The 18,838-nt window shown below is 33.5% G+C and overlaps 1 protein-coding gene across 1 annotated transcript in view; it reads right to left on the reverse strand.

Annotated features, from left to right (window-relative positions):
* Positions 1–2,892: 2,892 nt before the first annotated feature.
* Positions 2,893–18,838, reverse strand: part of LOC129233913 (uncharacterized) — a 32,196-nt gene continuing 16,250 nt past the window's right edge. The window contains exons 3-4 of the mRNA XM_054867837.1: positions 15,183–15,391; positions 2,893–3,385 (exon numbers count right to left, since the gene is read on the reverse strand). Coding sequence (XP_054723812.1) covers positions 2,954–3,385; positions 15,183–15,391 — 641 coding nt within the window. The 3' untranslated portion in view covers positions 2,893–2,953. The remainder of the gene's footprint in view (positions 3,386–15,182; positions 15,392–18,838) is intronic.

An 18,838-nucleotide genomic window follows, 5' to 3' on the forward strand; every position in this document is an offset into this window, starting at 1 on the left:
TAACGATTGAGGGATGGTTACATCCCGAACTCGCTATGAAGGGGGTTGACTACTAGGCTTTTATTGTAAATTTAGATCAGGATCAGTGGCTGTCAATCAGATCCCTCTATTAAAGACTGATTTTGAAGCTTTTATAGGGCGGTGTAAACGGTTTTGTTTAATGCTCTGACACTTTTATATAAACTGAAACCAAATCAGCACTTATTATTTCATTGGTTTAAAAAAAATTCCACGGTTGTAGTCCCATCTAATCCTTGCAAAAAAAAAAAAAAAAAAAAAAAAAAAAAAAAAAAAAAAAATCATTTTTCCTTGAAAATAAGTTTTAATTGTGTGTAAGAACCATTTAACAATATCATTGATCCTATGCATATTTTTTTCATAATAAATGTTTTTAACTTAAAAATATTTCTTATTTGTCTAACATTTAGCCGTATGAATACACACACTAACAAAAAGCTGTTAAAATATATGAATTGCGAATTTTGTGAACATGTATGTGTTCTCTTTTTCAAAAAAATTCTTAAAGAGAAAATGATATAATACTTGTATTTGAGCAACTATTTTTTCCCACAGAATAATGGAATATTCCTTGACTTCTTGTTAAGCATAAGTTACCTGTACTCTTCTGGGACAGATGCTTTTCTTTTGTTCAACATAGCAAATATATCAGTTTAGATCAGTGTGTTACATCTGATGCGGGGGAGGGGAGGAGGGATTGCCTCTCCCCCCTCCTCTGCATTAGATGTAACTATGTATCTCAAATTAAATTCTCAAGCTGCCTCCAAATATTGCTTCAACTTTGAATAAGCCAAATTTTTTAACTATATTTTTCAAAATTTTAATGTGCGTATGCATGTATGCCGCATAACTCAAGATTGGTATGTCCTAGAAAGTTGAAATTTGGTACGTAGACTCCAAGTGGGGTTTAGTTGTGATACTAAACAAATATTTTCCGATTTGGAAAGGAGGGGGGTGGCCATCCTCAACTAATGTTTCTGCTATCTAAGATCTGCAATAAAGATAAGCATAGGCCATCTCAACAAATAAATGGTTCAGATCTATTGTAATAATAAGAGCTAATAGAAGGGTACCTATGTAAGGGTGGGGTGAGTTAGGGCAAGGATTATAGTTTTAAAATTTTTAGAGAATTTCTTGAAAAATACTTTTAGTTAAATTTCTACAGTAGGGGGTCGCGTTTTTTGTTGCGAAGCAGACTAAAATCTGCAATAGAGAGCGACCATGGGATATTTTATCAATTAAATATTCCAGTAATTTCTTCTAAAAATAAAGGCTGAAGCAGGAGTTGCCGGTGGGGCGGGGATGCATGAAAAAGTCTACAATACTGACAGCTTTAGAGAAGGTATTTTAAAGGGATCTCAGTCTCACCACTGAAGGATTGTGTTTAGGGATATACCCAGTAAAATTTTGCCAGGGTGGGGGGCAATCGCACTTGAGGGATGGCACCCCTAGTTATTGCATTCTAAGCTCTGGAACTGGAATACAGACAGACATCGGCCATCGCGATAAATGAGCATTGCAGCAATTTATTTTAATATTTATCCAACCATAATAGCTAAAGTAGGACAAAAAATAATCAAACAGCGTCAAGCAAAAGCAGGCGAGAAAAGCCGAAATCCAATACCGCTGAAGCAAACAATTTTTTTCTACGTCCAAAGATCCCTGCACCAAATGTTCCCGGCGCACAAAATTTGCGATGCCCAAAATGCTCGGCGCCCAAAGTTCCCGGTGTCAAAAATGCTCGGCGTCCAAAGTTCGTGGCGACCAATCTTCCTGGATCGTGTTTTACATTTTCAGCAATCACATGGTCAGAAATGTACTGAACCAAAACTTTAATATAAATTAACATGCTAAGCATTGATTAAGCACTATTAAAGCAGAGATGATGATTTTTGTAAAAAGTGGAGTTAATCGATTTGGCAAGTGAGGCATCCATATGTATCTCTCATGGTATGGTGCTGTCAAAATGTACAAGAAATCTAAAATCATATAATATCTAAAAACATACACAGAAAACTCCCTCTCTGAGTTCCATTACAGATTATTTATCAAAGTAGATGTAAACATCCAGACTGATCTCTAACTCTGCCGTACCACCAGGTACACCTGTAGCAAGGAACTAATTGGTGAAGTACCGAATTGGGGGTAAATGGGGGAAAAGGAGGAATGACCAACTCGTGCTGAAATTCTCGGAATCGGATGTTGCTCCTGACGGACTCTTGAAGATGATTTTGACCGATTGCTTTTAAGGCCACTTGTAGAAAATCATCGTTAAACTACTCTGTTGCAAACTTGCATTGCAAGGACAGTTGCAACAACGGAATCAAACTATTTATCCAGGACAAAGGGGATGATGATGACTTCAATACATTACCAATTTCTTAGAACAACTTTTCCACACTAGTAAAAACATTAAAAATGTCTCTGCAATCAACATGAATTTGATGCCATATATGCTGCACACATGTGGAGAAGAGAAAATATATCAAACCAATAATTTACGCCACCATTCTATAAATTTTTTAAACTTTTTTTTCTTCTTCTGTTCAAAACAAAATATAGTAAAGTTATCCAATGCAAAACAACAAAAAATTCAATAAATTTATACTTCAAATAAAAATCACTTATGGCTGGCTGATTTCTAATACTTGAAAAAGCTTTCAAGTATTAGAAATCAGACATTATCAATGAAAACTTTTTCATTGATAATTGATTTAATTTCACCACAATGCTTACTCTTTTTTTTTCCAGAAAACTTTTCTTAAAAATTACTCTTTTGAAATTTAACTTAAAATCCTTAAGAGGTCTATAAATTGAATTTCAGATTGTTTTCAACTTTAAAATGATTTTCTGCTCAAGAAGACATAACAAAAATTTATCTAAAATATTTTATTAACATAAAAAAGTTAAAGGAAAACAGGACATTAAAGAATTCCTATTTTTTATATTTAGCGAGTGTCTGGATAATTTCCATGTGGCACAAATCTCTTTTTTTAACATCCTTGATTGTCAATAAACTATATGCGATAAAATTGCCAAAATGCATTTCGGCAACCTCTGCAGGGTCATCTTTTTTTTCGTTACTGAGCGTCTGTGGATATTTTGTGACAGTAGCGACTGCTTTATCACTAGTGTTTTTTCTCCTTTCTTCTGTCTCTGGCTGCTCAATGTAGCAATGTTCATGTGGTATGACTATTGCATTTGTAGCAGCTTCAACCTCTTCCCTTTCAGCAATCTCTTCCCTTTCAGCAATCTCTTCCCTTTCCGCAGTGGAAACCTCCAAGTTACTGCACTCAATATTATTTCCCGACACATCAGTAATTATCGGCACAGTGAAACTGTACAAAGTTGCTAAGTTTTGAGATCCCTGCAAAATAAACATACATTCAGTGATGTGCTACGTAAGTAAATTTAAAGAGGGAAACAAAAACTAAAATTGATGATCTACTAATCATGGCCCTCATATTTATGATGTGCCATCTGCTATTTTCGCCATGCCTCCAAAAAATACATAAAAAACATATTCGTGGCAGTCAATTTACCAAATATTTGCTAACAAAATTATAAATTCAAGATTAAAACTATTAATACTGCTAATACCAATATGGGCAAAATTATAAGATAAAACCAAACAAAAAGTTTACTTCACTTACTTGCTATACTCATAAATTAACATATTTCATAATATTAATGGGTCATTTTGGAAAAAAAATTACAAATCCTGTCCAACGTTTTGCTTTTATTCTAAAAATCAATTTTAATAATTATCACCAATTAATCAGATTGTTTTATTGATTTTCCATTTAATTACACACAACCAAGCATCACTTGCTTGTAAAGGGTGTCCCAACATTAACGCAAGATTTGAATTTGCCGCAATTTTTGCTGTGAATTGTTGGCAGCCACGGAAAAAGAACAATTTGACAGCTGGGAGTTTAGGGTTAGTAAAAATGGAGTGTTATGCTATTATACAGCCAGCGAAACAATTCAATCACTGCATGAGTAATTTCCTGTTTGTGTACTCTCTTGTTTCGGTGATATGAATTGCATCCTAGATCGTATGATTTTACATCATTAGACTTCTCCCTATGGGGTTATTTGAAGTCAAACGTCTATGTCAGCAATCCCACAACCACCTGCGCATTACCTAATTGTGATATCGAGCGCCAATAACAGTAAACTGCTTGACCCGCCCAAACTTTCATTATTTTTCAAATAATTGTTCAAAAATGAAAACGCATTATAGAATCGAAAACGCTCCATTTGTAATAACCCTAGACCCTCAGCTGCCAAATTGTTCTTTTTTCAAGATTGCCCACAATTTATTGCAAAAATGGCGGCAAATTCAAATCTTGCGTTAATTTTGGGACACCCTTTACATAACTAATTTAAGATGGGTTCAAAAACACTTTGCTTTGAAACAAGAAGGAGAATATTATGTCACTTCAAATCATTAGGAGGTAAAATATAATTTAAGATCGCAGAAATGAAACACCAATAGAAAATATCAGTTAAATTACATCTTTCACACGAACAGAAATTTTCCAATACAACTTGAGAAAAAGGAATTTCCATGAAGAAAAGATTTTTTACTTATGTCTAAACATTTTCGATGGTTCATGGTTCACGTTGTCCACTCTCTCAAAGCCATTTCAAAAACAAAACAAACATTGACACTGAATCTGATAACATTTTTAAGAAGACTAGGTAATTTTTACTTTTATGCATTTATATTAATATTAATGTATAATAAAAAAGTTTTTTCTCCTGAAATTGTCAATATAATGACAGCAGCAACAGAATAGATCTCATTTTATAGTGTTATAATTATTAAGTTTCAAAACAATTTTTTAAGTCCACTCTATACATTCAATATGTAAGAGTAGTTAAAATATTTTTAAATCCATTATAAATTTTCCACTGATGTTTGATTATACACTAATGAATGGAGATTCAATAAAAAAATAAAAAGATCAAATAGTGGTAATTATTAAAATTAATATTTACCACTAATTTTAATAATTATAAATTATTCAAATTAACTGAAAAAAATTCTAAAGTGTGCAACTTGATTTGCACTATTTTCATGAGAATAACCTAAATCTTAAAACTAAGTTCAAAAATCTTCATTAGAGCTCATATCTTTCATTTATGTTATGAATTTATCTTTCATTACGTTTCATTATCATTATTCATATTATCATTCATTATAACAAATATAAGATGGCAACAGTTAAACATTTTAAATCAGTGAGATAATATTTTTGATTATTTCTCATCAATTAAAATCATGCGAAATACGCAGACAACAGTCTATTACAATTTATCTTTCATGTTGTTGCATTTTAATAAAACTATTTTTATTTGCACAAAAAAAAAGCCCCCATTGGAGAGATTGGCGCCAAAATTGAACCATCGTAAGTTTACATTATAGGTTCACATTTATTCCAACTAGGGATTGCAATACCAAACCAAAAATTCAATACCGGTATTCGGCATTTTTAAAACGTGATACCAGAATACTGGTACTTGAAATTTCTTAAAACATGCTTGAAAACATATTGTTTTGTTGCCACATTTGATAATTTTGTACAACAATTGTAATATTTATGAAAACTATTGTGAACAAATATAAAATGAAGGAACAAATGTCATAATAAAAAATTAATACTACTAAAAAACATAATGCATCTATTGAATGGTCTTGTTTCTAAGCCTGGAACTCATTTAGTGCTTAACTTTCCTACAGTTGAAAATACTCTTTCTGAACTCACGCAGGTCAGTGGTATGGCTAAAAATGCGCGATACACCTTCTCTAATTGTCTAGAAAACCTTAATCTTCAAATAATTCGGTCTCTTGCGTGTTATTTTTGGAAAAATCAAATCTTTCTGTATGTGTGTGTTTCTTTTGTATTGTGCGTATTAATATTATATATATTTTAGATTTATAGCTAGTTGTAATTTCTTTCCGAGAGATGATACTTTTACGATATTAACATCATTTCCTCTTGAGCTGGAAAGGTTTGTGTTTGATTTTTATTATTAGCCTTTGGTTTGAAATGTACGATGACTAAATTGGATCTTGTTAGTTTCTCTTATTCGTTTTAACATTCTTTTCAAAATTCTTTACAGTTATAATTATGTAAATATCTGAAATATGATTTTGCTTAACTTCTATGCAAATTTTTAAGGCGCTATATGATTTCTAAATATTATTTTCCCTAGCATAAAGCAAGACATGACACCAAACGAATACCGGTGACAACATATTACCATTTTTTTTTACTAACAAGCAAAAGTTTTTTTTTTTTTTTTCAAAATTCAGTAATTAAGTACAGTTGAGAAAAATATTTAAAGAAAATAACAAAGTATTACTACAATTGACGGTTGGAATAAATTATTCTTAAAACAGATACATTTGAAATTACATTCAAAATTAACTATCTCAAAAAGGAAAGGAGGTGATCAGGGAAATAGAAAAAGTTAAAGCATGATGCACAACCACACACAAAACTGCTTTATCTCAGCATCTTGTAATGAAAAACTTATTCTGCAATCTTTCCACCACTTTTATTTTATGATATTATATTAGTTCCTGCTTTTGAAGCAAAATTTTTACATCGATTGATAGATGTTGGTTCTGTATCATGGGAAAGACATGTACATTTAGAATTCGATATTGAATATGTTAAATTGAAAATTTTTTAATTATTTTATTATTTTCAGCTAATACCGAAAATTCCGGTATTTTACCTCAGCAAATACTGGTATTACAAAATTGCTCCAAATATCGGAATTCGGTATACCGGTATTGCAATCCCTAATTCCAACTTTCTGTCAGAACGAAGCATTACTTTTGGAGATATAGCACTCACAAGGAAAACGAGAGAAGGTTCGATTGTACCTGCCCTTTTTCAGTTATTGACGTGAAAATAGAATCGGCTCTTGTACCCTCTAAAGGATACTTGTAGATAAATTTTTTTTTGATTCGGTTCATTATTTCTTGAGATATAGCAGTCACAAGTGACGACAAAAAACATTCTATAGTTCATCCCCCCTTTGAGTTTTTGACACCAACATTGAATCAGCACCTGTACATATTAGGGGCAAGATATGAACCAAATGTTGTGTTTCCCCCCAGTTACTTTCAGGGGAATAGCAGACACGCATAACTCAAGAAACGTCCCATTGCTCCACCAGCCTTGGAGGAATTTGCGCATAAAACCAATGAGCACAAGCTCACATAGTGGTACATATGTGTATCAAATTTCGTTCGATTTCATGCAGTAGCTTTTGCTGTAGAGCGGCCGCAAAAACCAGTCACACATATACACACAGACATTTTCCAAAAATGGTTAAATTGGACTCAGCACGCCTCAAAAATTTCGAATCCGTCAAAATTCGAAAATACTTTCCAATACTTTCTTATATATATTAGATATAGAAGAAAGTAAAAAGGATTAAATAAAATATGGCAGACAAGGATTAAATGAAAGAAGAGGTGCACACCAGTTTGATTTTTTCACCTTTAAAATGTGGACATTTTGTACTAAAATCAATAATAAAATATTCAAATGTTTCTTTAAAAATTCCAATTCTTTTTCAAAAACTTCGTTATGGGGGTAAGCAGAGCAAAAAGTGGAAATGTAAGTGAAATGTAGTTTTCAGGTTTTTCCTTATTTAAAGAGAAAAAGGGAACATGACATTTCAAATCAATAGTAGGGAACATGGGACTAAGTAAAATAGAAAGGCAAAACGAAATGTGATGCATTTACTCTGTTTTTATTGTCCCCTATCTATAATATTTTAAATATGTAGTAACACATATAGTCTATTCCATTCAAGAAAAAGTTACCCCTGAAGATGAAAGAATACAATAATACAAGCATTTTGCAAAAATTGGTATTCATATTGTAATATTTTATTGTTTCAAAATTATTTTTGTACTTATATAATATGATTAAGATCTTGTTATTAACATTTCAAATGGTAATCCACACCTATTTAAGAGCCCCAAATTTATGTAATAGAGCGTCATTAGTACCTTTGAAGGGTGCATAAGTGGCTCTATTTCCCCCTCCCACAGTGAACCCAGTACTTTTAGGTCAATATGTTAGTGTGGTTTCTAGTCCCTGCTATCTCACAGACACAGAATGTGTAATTTAAAAAAGATATATTTCAATGGTTATATTACTTTAGAAAAGAATTTTTCAAGAAAAAACAACAAAAGAATTTTGAAACGTAAAAGTTGGCAGCATCATAGTTGTCAATCTAAGTGTGTAAGAAATTTTATGCTGTTTTGAAAATACATACATAAATCAAGAGTCAAGCATTTTAAATTAACTGTTTGTAACATACTTGCATGTTCAATTATCAAAAACCCTTTTCTCTTCACAAGTTTTAACACTAGAAAGACGGAAGCGGTCATTTTGACTGCAAACGATTTTCAAATGCTCATATTTGCTGCGTTTAATTTTCAAACTCTTTTTCCTTCATTGACTTTTCCTAACTATTTATTAAGATTTTACAACAGTAATTTTTTTCCTTTTAGGATTATCATTATAGTCGCTATAAATGTTTATACCTAGAAAGACTGACTACGGTCATTTTGACCGCTAAGTGAACCTTTCTTTATGCATCCGTTTTCTTCTTTTTTCGCTTATCAGTTGTGTGTACTATGGACTATTGTTAGTTGTCAGGGTGAGTAATGTTCTTTTGAACTTGAGTAGTACCTGTTGGTCAGGTTTAATTCTTTGAACTGTTAGGAAAATGCGAAACACCTGCTGGTTGCATGGTTTCAGTTTTCTGCTATCTGCACAGGGGGCAAAGTTGGGAAAGGTAAATTTGAAAAGCATGTGACTGGACACGTGCAATTACTTTGGGTCTAAAAAGAAGTAAATATAAACAGGTAAATTACAAAAATGTTTGATGGAATTGTTTTGTGCACCAAAACATGTGCTTTGCTTGAAGCATTGACGTTTATTTTCTTCGGTGATAATGAAGTGCTCAGTCACATAATTATCTTCATGACGTCGAGATGAACCGTTGACAAGCAAAACTTATAGGAACATTAACTCCTGAAACTGTTGCAGATTTATATCTAAAACAGATTATGGTTTGAATGAACAGTCTGACTTATCCGAAGAGAAATATATTTCTAGCGATGAGAATAGTTTGCTTTCGATTATTGCGAATATTTTTCGGAGCCTAGATTTGCAGAAAAGGATTGTTCTTCTGAGTTAGAATGAGAAGAAACCTTGCTAATAAAAACTGATGCTCAAAATTTAAAAAGTAGTGAAAGAAAGGGTGAAAAGGGTCCGACGCCGAAAAAAAGGAGAAAATTTCAAAAACAGAACTCCTATTTCTTCAATTTCCTCCAAGTCATCCCCACTGATCAATTTTGCTGCATATAAATAAGTAAGTACCTCAGGAAAAAGATTAAAATAGTGTGAAATTAAATTATGCGGAACTAAAACTACGAGCATTTGTTCTAACTTCCACACAAAAAACTGTTAATGACTAATACACAGGTGACGTGATAACATAAGTATTTCGAAATACTGTAAAAGATAGTAATGTACGGTATCTTGCGTTATTAAGATATTTTTTAAATAACACATGCATGGTTGATTATAGTACTTGTTAGTTATTACATGCTAAGAAAATTTCCTCTTTCTCAATGCCAATTGTGTAAAGCATGTGTATTTCACTTGATCGAACGTAAAATAAAAAAAAGCTATCTGAGACTTATTTGCAGACTATATTAGGATTAAATTGTTAAATTAAACTTCGATATTATAAAACAAATCTTTTATATGGCTGAAAATCCCGAAAGGAGGAAATTTCTATTATTTTAAGTATGGCGGTCAAAGTGACCGCTGCTCGTCTTTCTAGGTATACGCAAAACGCCGTCTTTCTAGTGTTAATGCACTATTTGTTCAATTCTATCTATTTTTTGCCAGGAAACATCCTCTTTGCAAACACACAAAAAATATTATTTGTGCAAAATATTTTTAGAGCTGCTTTTATTAATAGCATTACATATTTCATAAATAAGACAGAAGTGATTGTCAAGATTATTCTTACGATCTTCAAGAAAGGGTGAAAGTAATTCCTGGATTCAAGAGAAGCTCTACATTAGCAACTGCCAGTTGCCAATGGGTGACCATTTCATTGAAAATGGCAAACAAAAAATCAAGTCTTATTCACCCAAAGTTGTGACCATGTGCTTTTTTATCTCTCAAAAATCAAATCATATATTGTGCTATTGCGACGCGCTTCCAATTCTGAGACATTTGAGGCATTAGTCCGCCCCTTGGCAACGTATTTCAGAGTAAGCTCTTTTAAGTTTAAATATATTTCTTGCGGCATGTACTTTTTAAAAAATGGCTACAAAAGTTTAAAAACGTTACCATTTTTTGGGACTTTGGTAGCCAGTGGCTACTATTCAGAATTCCTAGTCTACGGCTTTAGAGCAGCGGTTCCCAACCCCAGGGGCCCACTTGTGGGACAGCGTGCTACTGGGCCGTGGACACTGGTCAAGAATCTGAACCAAAATAAATCTTGGAGCATGAATTTCAGTTTTTTTTTTTTTGCAAAAATTCACTTATTAGATATACCGTCACTCAGAAACTCTCCCTAACTCATTGCAAATAAGGAACTTCAGGATTGAGATTTTTCATATTTCTTAGGAACTTTCCCCTACAATTAAAGATGGAATCTAATGAAACAGAAACTTCTTTAATGAAAATTGCCAAAGAAACTAGTACTAGCTTCAAGTTTCAAGTTAAAAATGCTCCTTCTTTGCTGAACTGGCATGAATAACTAGTGAATTGAGGCATTGAGGTTTTTTTTTGACAATTTACTTATTTAAATGAGACTTTTCCTTGCAGTATGCAGTTAAAAAAAATATACATAAAAATGCATTGAATGTTGTGAATTTACTGAGACCAGAACTATTCAGATATCAACTCTCTCATAGAAGAAAAACAACTCCAAAAATCCAATGGAGCTTTAACTTTGATGACTTGATTTTGAATTACCTTACAGCTGTGCCAGATAAGTGAATGCAATAAAGTTATTTTCTTCCTTAAAAATTATTTTTAAAATTGTTTTTGTACAGTATATTTATATCTGTGGTGCAACATAAGGGGAGAAGGGGATTGACAGCTCCAGAACCCTTGTTTCTAACGCACTTTCAGTCCTAATTAGGGCCGGCTCTAGTAGTTTTGCCGCTATAGGCGATACTGAAAAGTGCCACTCCCCCATTGATAAAATAATAATATATTAATAAAATAAAAATAATAGTAAATTGCTTAAAATTGAAGTGAGTTTCTAGTTAAATTCCATACTGGATTTTGCATATCTAAGCGCTGGTACACACTTTAAATTCTATTTTTAACATTAAAGCAGTGCATCTTATGGCACTGAAACAGATATTAATATTTTGAAAAGTCTTTTAAATTATGCAATTTGCTGCCTTTAAAATTAAACAGAATTTCTTGTTAAATTCCGAACTACGTTTTACATATCCAAGCACTGGTACACTCTAAATCTAAATTAATAATATTATTTTTATTTATTTATTTATTTTTGCATTGAAGCAGTGAATCTCAGGGCCGGATTTGGAAGTGTGGAGGCCCCTAAGCAGGGTTTGAAAAGATCATCATATTTTCGAAAATATCCGATACTTTGATATATATCCGAATATTTTATACAAATACAAAAGTGACGACCAGCAACAGGCTCTGGGCCCAGCTAGACTGGTCCTAGTCAATTAACAATCCCCAGTGAAGATCAATGGCCCTCTTAAAACTGTCTACTCCTTTGCTCATTACCACCTCTTCCGGTAAGCTGTTCCAAGGTTCCACTACCCTGCTAAAATAATAATTTTTCCTGATAGCCATGTTAGCCTGAGATTTAAATAGCTTAAAACAATGACCCCCTGTCCTGTTTTCAGTGCTAAACTTTAGCCCCGTAACATCTTCCGTTTTAATAAATTTAAACAACTGAATCATGTCCCCTTGGTCTCTTCTTTGTTCAAAACTGTACATTTTTAGCCTTCTAAGCCTAGAATCATAATCTAAATGGGAAAGTCCACTTATTAGCCTTGTAGCCCGCCTTTGAACCCTTTCCAATACATTAATGTCTTTCTTAAGATAAGGAGACCAAAACTGAACAGCATACTCCAAATGGGGCCTTACCAAACTTCTATATAAGGGCAGAAGAACTTCTTTAGATTTGTTTGAAATAGATCTATTGATAAACCCAAGCATCTTATTGGCTTTGTTGCTAGCAATGCTGCACTGTTGGCTAAACTTTAAATCCTGACTTATTAAGACCCCCAGATCAGTAACTTTGTCTGCCTGACTAATGACTGAACCTTGCAAATAATAACTTGTACACTTATTTCCATGCTCTTAATGTAGCACTTGACATTTCCCAACATTAACAGCCATACCCCATTTATCAGCCCACTCCGAAATATGATCTAGATCCTCTTGAAGCTGATTTGCTTGTTCTTCATTTTCTACAGTCCCCATAACTTTGACATCATCAGCAAAACAATTCATGTTCCCAGAAATATTTTTGTGAATATCGTTCATAAAGACAATGAACAAAACAGGCCCTAACACTGATCCTTGAGGAACCCCGCTAAAGACCTCACTCTAATTAGAATAATTTCCCCTTACAACTACTCTTTGTTTCCTTTCGGTCAGCCAGTTTTTTACCCAAATGAAAGTTTTCCCTCCTATTCCTATATCAGCTAATTTGCTAAGTAGAGCAACATGCGGTACCTTATCGAAAGCTTTTTGAAAATCAATGTAAACAACATCTACAGGCTTCTTATTGTCCAAAGCCATGGTAACTTTGTCATAGAAATGTAATAAATTAGTTGCACAAGATTTACTTTTCCTGAAACCGTACTGAAAACTAGTCAATAGATTATTAGTCTCTAGAAAATTTACTATCTTAATTTTCATCAATGTTTCAAAAATTTTGCAAACCACCGAAGTTAGGCTCACAGGTCTATAATTTCCCGCACTCCCTTTAGACCCTTTCTTGAAGAGCGGTGTAATGTTAGCCAGCTTCCAGTCCTCTGGCACTGTCCCCGAATTATAAGAAGCATTGAAAATGTTTGCGATTACATCTGCTAATTCCTCTGCACATTCAAATAAAATTTTCGGATAAATATTATCTGGCCCCGGAGCCTTAGTCTCTTTAATTTTTTTCAAATGAAGTAAAACGTCATCCCTGGAAAATACAAAGTCCTCAAGCTGTACTATAGCTTGTATCTTGTTGGTGTCAACTGTTGAGATACAGTTATTATTAAAAACACTCGAAAAAAAGTTATTAAGAACATTAGCAATATCACTATCGTCCTGAATCAAAATTCCGTGCTCATCAACCAGTGGCCCAATATGACTATTTTGAACTTTCCCCGAATTAGCGTATGCAAAAAACCTCTTCAGATTCCTGTTTATGTTATCTGCCAGTCTTTGCTCCAACTCTCTTTTCTGAATCCGTACCAAATACTTAAATTTACACCTTGCCTTACAATATTGGAGCCTATCTGCACTGTGACCTGTTTCTCTAAACCTATGAAAAGCAGCTTGCTTGTAATTTAGAGCGTCTTTAGTTTCCGTGGAGAACCACATTGGCCAAATTTTAGTGTTGACACCCTTTCTCCTAAAAGGAACATGATCCCTAACCGTATTCGCTAGATTTTCCTTAAACTCTGCCCACTGAAGATTCACATCGCTATTGTCCAATCCAGAAGAAAAAACTGCTTTCAAACTCTGCCGAAGTGCCACAAAGTCAGTATTTCTGAAATTGGGCACAAACCTAAAATTCTCTACTTTGTGCATATCAAATTTAATCCCAAACCTAATACTGTTGTGGTCACTATCTCCAATGTGTTCCCCTACACATAACCCCTGAACAGAGCCTTCCATGTCGCATAAAACTAGATCCAAAATCGCGTCCTGTCGAGTACCCTGAGTTACAATTTGATCAAAGAAACAGTCACCAATTACTTTCAAAAATTCCTCTTCTCTGCTATTACTATGGTAAAAATTATTCCAATCAATTCCTGGAAAATTAAAATCTCCCATTATGATGACTGACCCCTTGCTACAAATGTGACTAATAATACTAAACATCTGTTCGTCTTGACCCTGGCTTAACTTGGGTGGCCTATAAATATTCCCTAAATGTAGTTTTTTGCCCTTATTACTAATCAATTCCAGCCAAATCATATCAATCTCATTAGGTTTATCATTAATTACCAATTCATTGCAAATTAAAATAATAAATTATTTTAATATATATATGTATATATCCGATATTTATGACTCATGAAAGTTAGGATATTTTGTAAAAATTTTATTCTGGGGACCCTGGGATAGTAGCCCCGCCAGCCCTCCCCTAAATCCGGCTCTGGTGAATCTTTTGGCACTGAAACAGATATTCATACTTTAAAAAAAGTTTCAATTTCGAAATTTGCCGCCCCAGGCGGCCGTCTAGGTTGCCAACCCCACAAGCCAGGCCTATTCTTCCTAATGCGTATATTACTTTCACTTAAGGACAGTTATGAGCAAGTACCTTCCTCTCCCCCCTTCCCAGAAAGAAAATTTCGGCTGTGAAAGTAATGTATAGTAGTTAGTGGGCCTCAATCATGTTTTCTACAAAGCTGGTGGGCCGCACAATCAAAAAGGTTGGGAACCGCTGCTTTAGAGTAATCCCACAAAATTTTCAGTCTTCTGCATAACTTTTTTCTTTTAGAGAAAGTCCCTTGAAAGTAAAACTTTTTTTTTTTAAAAATGTGTTTCTTACTTATAGCATGTGTAAAAGTTTATATAACAACACAATTACACAGCATATATGCATTATGAAAACCAACTCTAACCTAAAACCTGGGTACCTAAAACTTGCATTCTACGGATATATTGTTGCCACTCATATTGTAACAATACTGTAGCTACATAGATAGTTAAATGCAATAAAAAGAAATGCAGTCTCAAATAAATAAAAATTACAGACAAGCATAATAGTCTCAAACATTTCACTTTATGCCAACTCCATGCTCACGTTGCATAAGCTATTTAACTGAAATTAGTGATTAAAACTCAAGCAATGTCCATAAATTAAAGTCAGTAACTTACACTGGGATCTGCTTCAGATGTGGAGCTGTTGTTCTGGTTCGAGGAGCTTGCCGAAGGGGTCACGTTGTCTTGCAGAAACAACATCCGCTCAAAGTGTGCCCACTTTGGCTTGACAATTTCCACCCCACTTTCGTTTTTCTGTTTATTTAAACATCGAAGTTGAGTCTGGAAATATGTTCTCAAGTTTTGGAATTTTTTGTTCACATTTTCTGAAATAGGAGGCAAAAGATTTAATTGAACAGGTTAGAATGAGTCAATATTTTAAAATTAAGCATGGAATTGGGTTCTTCCAGGGGTGAGTGCAAATTTAAGTTCCAGTACTTAATATCTTTACCTACAGCTTTTGGACCATGTAGAAACTACAATATTCAATTGCACATGATACTTGTATATTTAACAGGGTTGTCAGTTCCAATTTCCCAATATTGCTGAACATTCTGAACGCAAAAATTTTACGTTTTGTAATCAATGCAAAATTATTACACATTTCTCCACATACAGTTCCATCACTTTCAGTTGGTTAATTTTTGATTGATTGAACGACAAACTATGGAAAGTGTCACACAGGCCCCTCCTTTATTCTAATGTTAAGGGGGTCGACAAATTAAATTTCAGATTGATATTAAATTTAAAATGATTATATGTTTAAGGACTCATACAGGAATTTAAAAAACACAAAACAAAATTTTATCTAAAATATTTTATTAACATAAAAAAGTTCAAAGAAAAAAAATCATACATTTAAGAAAACGAATGAAATCTTATTTTTGATATTTAGCCAATGCCTGGATAATTTCCATGTGGCACAAATCTCTTTTTTTACTGTCCTTGATTGTCGATAAACTATATCCAACAAAATTGCCAAAATGCAGTTCGGCAGCCAATACAGGATCATCCCTTTTGTCATTATTGAGCATCTGTGGATATGTTGTAACAGTAGGATCTGCTTCATCACGGTCATTTCGCTTTTTTTCCGTCCTTGGCAGCTCACCATCGCAATGTTCATAAGGAGTGATTATTGCATCTGCAGCAACTTCAATCTCTTCACTTTCCACAGTGGTAACATCCAAATCACTGCACTCGTCACCATTTCCCGACACATCAGTAATCATTGGAACACCCAAAATGTATGAGTTTTCAAATCTCTGATTTTTCTGTAAAGTAAACATACATTTAGTAATGTGCTATGTAAGTAAAATTTTATTAGTTTGGAAACAAAAATGAACTTTTATGATCTATAAATCATGGCCCCTATATTTATGGTGGGCCCTTCTGCTATTTTTGTCCAGCCAATAAAAAACACATGACATCCCAGAAAGAAAAATGACACAACACAAAAAAGCAGTATTAGTCAAAATCATAAAAGCAGTTAAAATGTGTACGTTTTGAGCCAAATGAATAACAATTGGCAGGTACGCAGTATGCAAATACCATTGCAGCAGCCACAAAAAAAAAAAAGTTTCAGGGTTATAACTACTTTTTCTATGTACTTGTTGCTGAATTAAGCAGAAAACAATACTGTCAAACCAGAACTTTCTAAAGCAGAACTTTTCAAAAAATTTGTTTGTTACTATAGCCTTTGTTATAACTTATATTACAAAATGAATACACAGCATCTAAGACTATGAAATGCAACTCTAAAACTATTTATTACCTTAAACTTGAATTTTGCAGATTTACTGTTACCACTTATATTGTAACAAGACTACAGTTACCTAGGTAGTTAAATGCAAAAAAATGTATTCTCAAACAAATAAAAAAATACAGACAAACATGATAGTCTCAAACCTTTCACTTTAATGCAAAATAATTTGACATTTTCACTTTCTTAACCAACTATAAAGAGGAGGGTGACCCAAAGCGGGTAGGTTTTTAAAGAAAGCTCGAAAATTGTAGTTTTTGGATTTTTATCGCAACAATTTCGGTTTTATTTCCTAACAGGGTTCAACTCCAAAATAAAAAGGGATTTTTGTATTATTTCAAACCCAATATTTATTTATTAACAGTTATTAAAAACACTTGAAAAACCCGCTATGCTCTACCAGGGAGCCCCAAGTGGGTAAGCTTAACTAATTGTGGTTTGGTATATTTGCCAATCAAATATGAAGTTACAAATGATTAAAATAGTTGAATAGCTACCTGCCATTATATAAAAAAATATAAAACAGTTGTACTTATCCAATTTGAAGTCAGGGCATTCGTTTATAAAACATAAAGAAATAACTGATTAAATTAATAGACTAATTAATTGATAGACTAAAAAATAACTTTTTTAAGGTATACTTATCCTATTGAAATCGAAAATCTAACTCAGCACACGAATCATCAAGATATTATAAGTAAATACATGATTAAATCCTATATCTGCTTTGCCCAACCCACTTTGCCCAAAATGGCACGTTTTTTATTTCAATAATTTTAACCTTAAATTTAAAAAAAGAAACAAACAAAATGACTATTGTAATTTATAGGTGGATGGTGTCAGAATAACGTAATGTTATTGACAATCAAAAAAAAAAAAAAAAGCTGGTCTTCAACTAATCATAAGTTACAAAACTTTATTTTTTAAAAGAAATGTATCTTTTTTTAAATTTTAAGCCTGGTTGCGCCATGCCACTTCACTGATATTTCGCTGGGACTGATAAAAACTCAGAGATGTTCATGTAAACATGACATATGTATGCATCGCCGATTACACACCATGGGGGGGGGGCATACGAATGCCTACCCGCTTAGAGCCACCCTCCCCTACTCACATTATGCAAAGCTATATAACCCCAGTTAGTGATTCAAACTCAAGCAATGACTGTAAAATTAAAGTCAGTAACCTACACTGGGATCTGCTTCAGATGTGGAGCTGTAATTCAGGTTCGAGTAGCTTGCTGAAGAGGTCTCTATGTCTTGCAGAAACAACATCCGCTCAAAGTGTGCCCACTTTGACCCGACAACTTTGACCCCACTTTCATTTTCCTGTTTATTTAAACATCGAAGTTCCTTCAAGAAGTATGTTCTCAAGTTTCTATATTTTTTCTGCACTTGTTCTGAAAGAGGTGGCAAGATTTAATCAGACAGGAATGAGTCAAAAATCTTACAAATTGAGCTAAGCATGGATCTGGGTTCATCTTTAGTTCCTCTGTGAAGTGTATTAACTGAGCAAAAAAAAAAAGATAATTTAAATTTTTGACATCTTGAATTCAAATTATGCCTTTTGCAGTCACAGGTGTGTGTGTGTGTGTGTGTAGGCATGTATGTGGAAGTGCGTGTATGTTGGCATGAGTGTATGTGTGTATAAGAGATGGATGCCACCACTCAGTAGCTTGCTGGAGGATCAGCATCAGGTAGCCGGTCGACGGTGGTTTTGTTACAAAAACGGTCAAGTGAGAACAATAGGCACTTTGTGATTGTTCAAAAAAAAAAAAAAAAAAAAAGCCCACAAATAGCAAATGAAGTGTCTATTAATTGAAATTAATTGAAACTGCTCAGTAAGAGAGAATGACAGTTGTGTCAGTTTCCATGGTGCTGGTTCGACCAACAGCCATAACTTTCTGCTAAGAGGAGTATCATTCACTCATAGCAGTCAATGCATAACTTGTTTTGAGTAAACCCATCTTAACTACTGAGTGACAGTGATGTAAGTCATTTCAAGTTGCTTTAAA

This window comes from Uloborus diversus, unplaced genomic scaffold (assembly GCF_026930045.1).
Source record: "Uloborus diversus isolate 005 unplaced genomic scaffold, Udiv.v.3.1 scaffold_801, whole genome shotgun sequence".
Taxonomy (NCBI): domain Eukaryota; kingdom Metazoa; phylum Arthropoda; class Arachnida; order Araneae; family Uloboridae; genus Uloborus; species Uloborus diversus.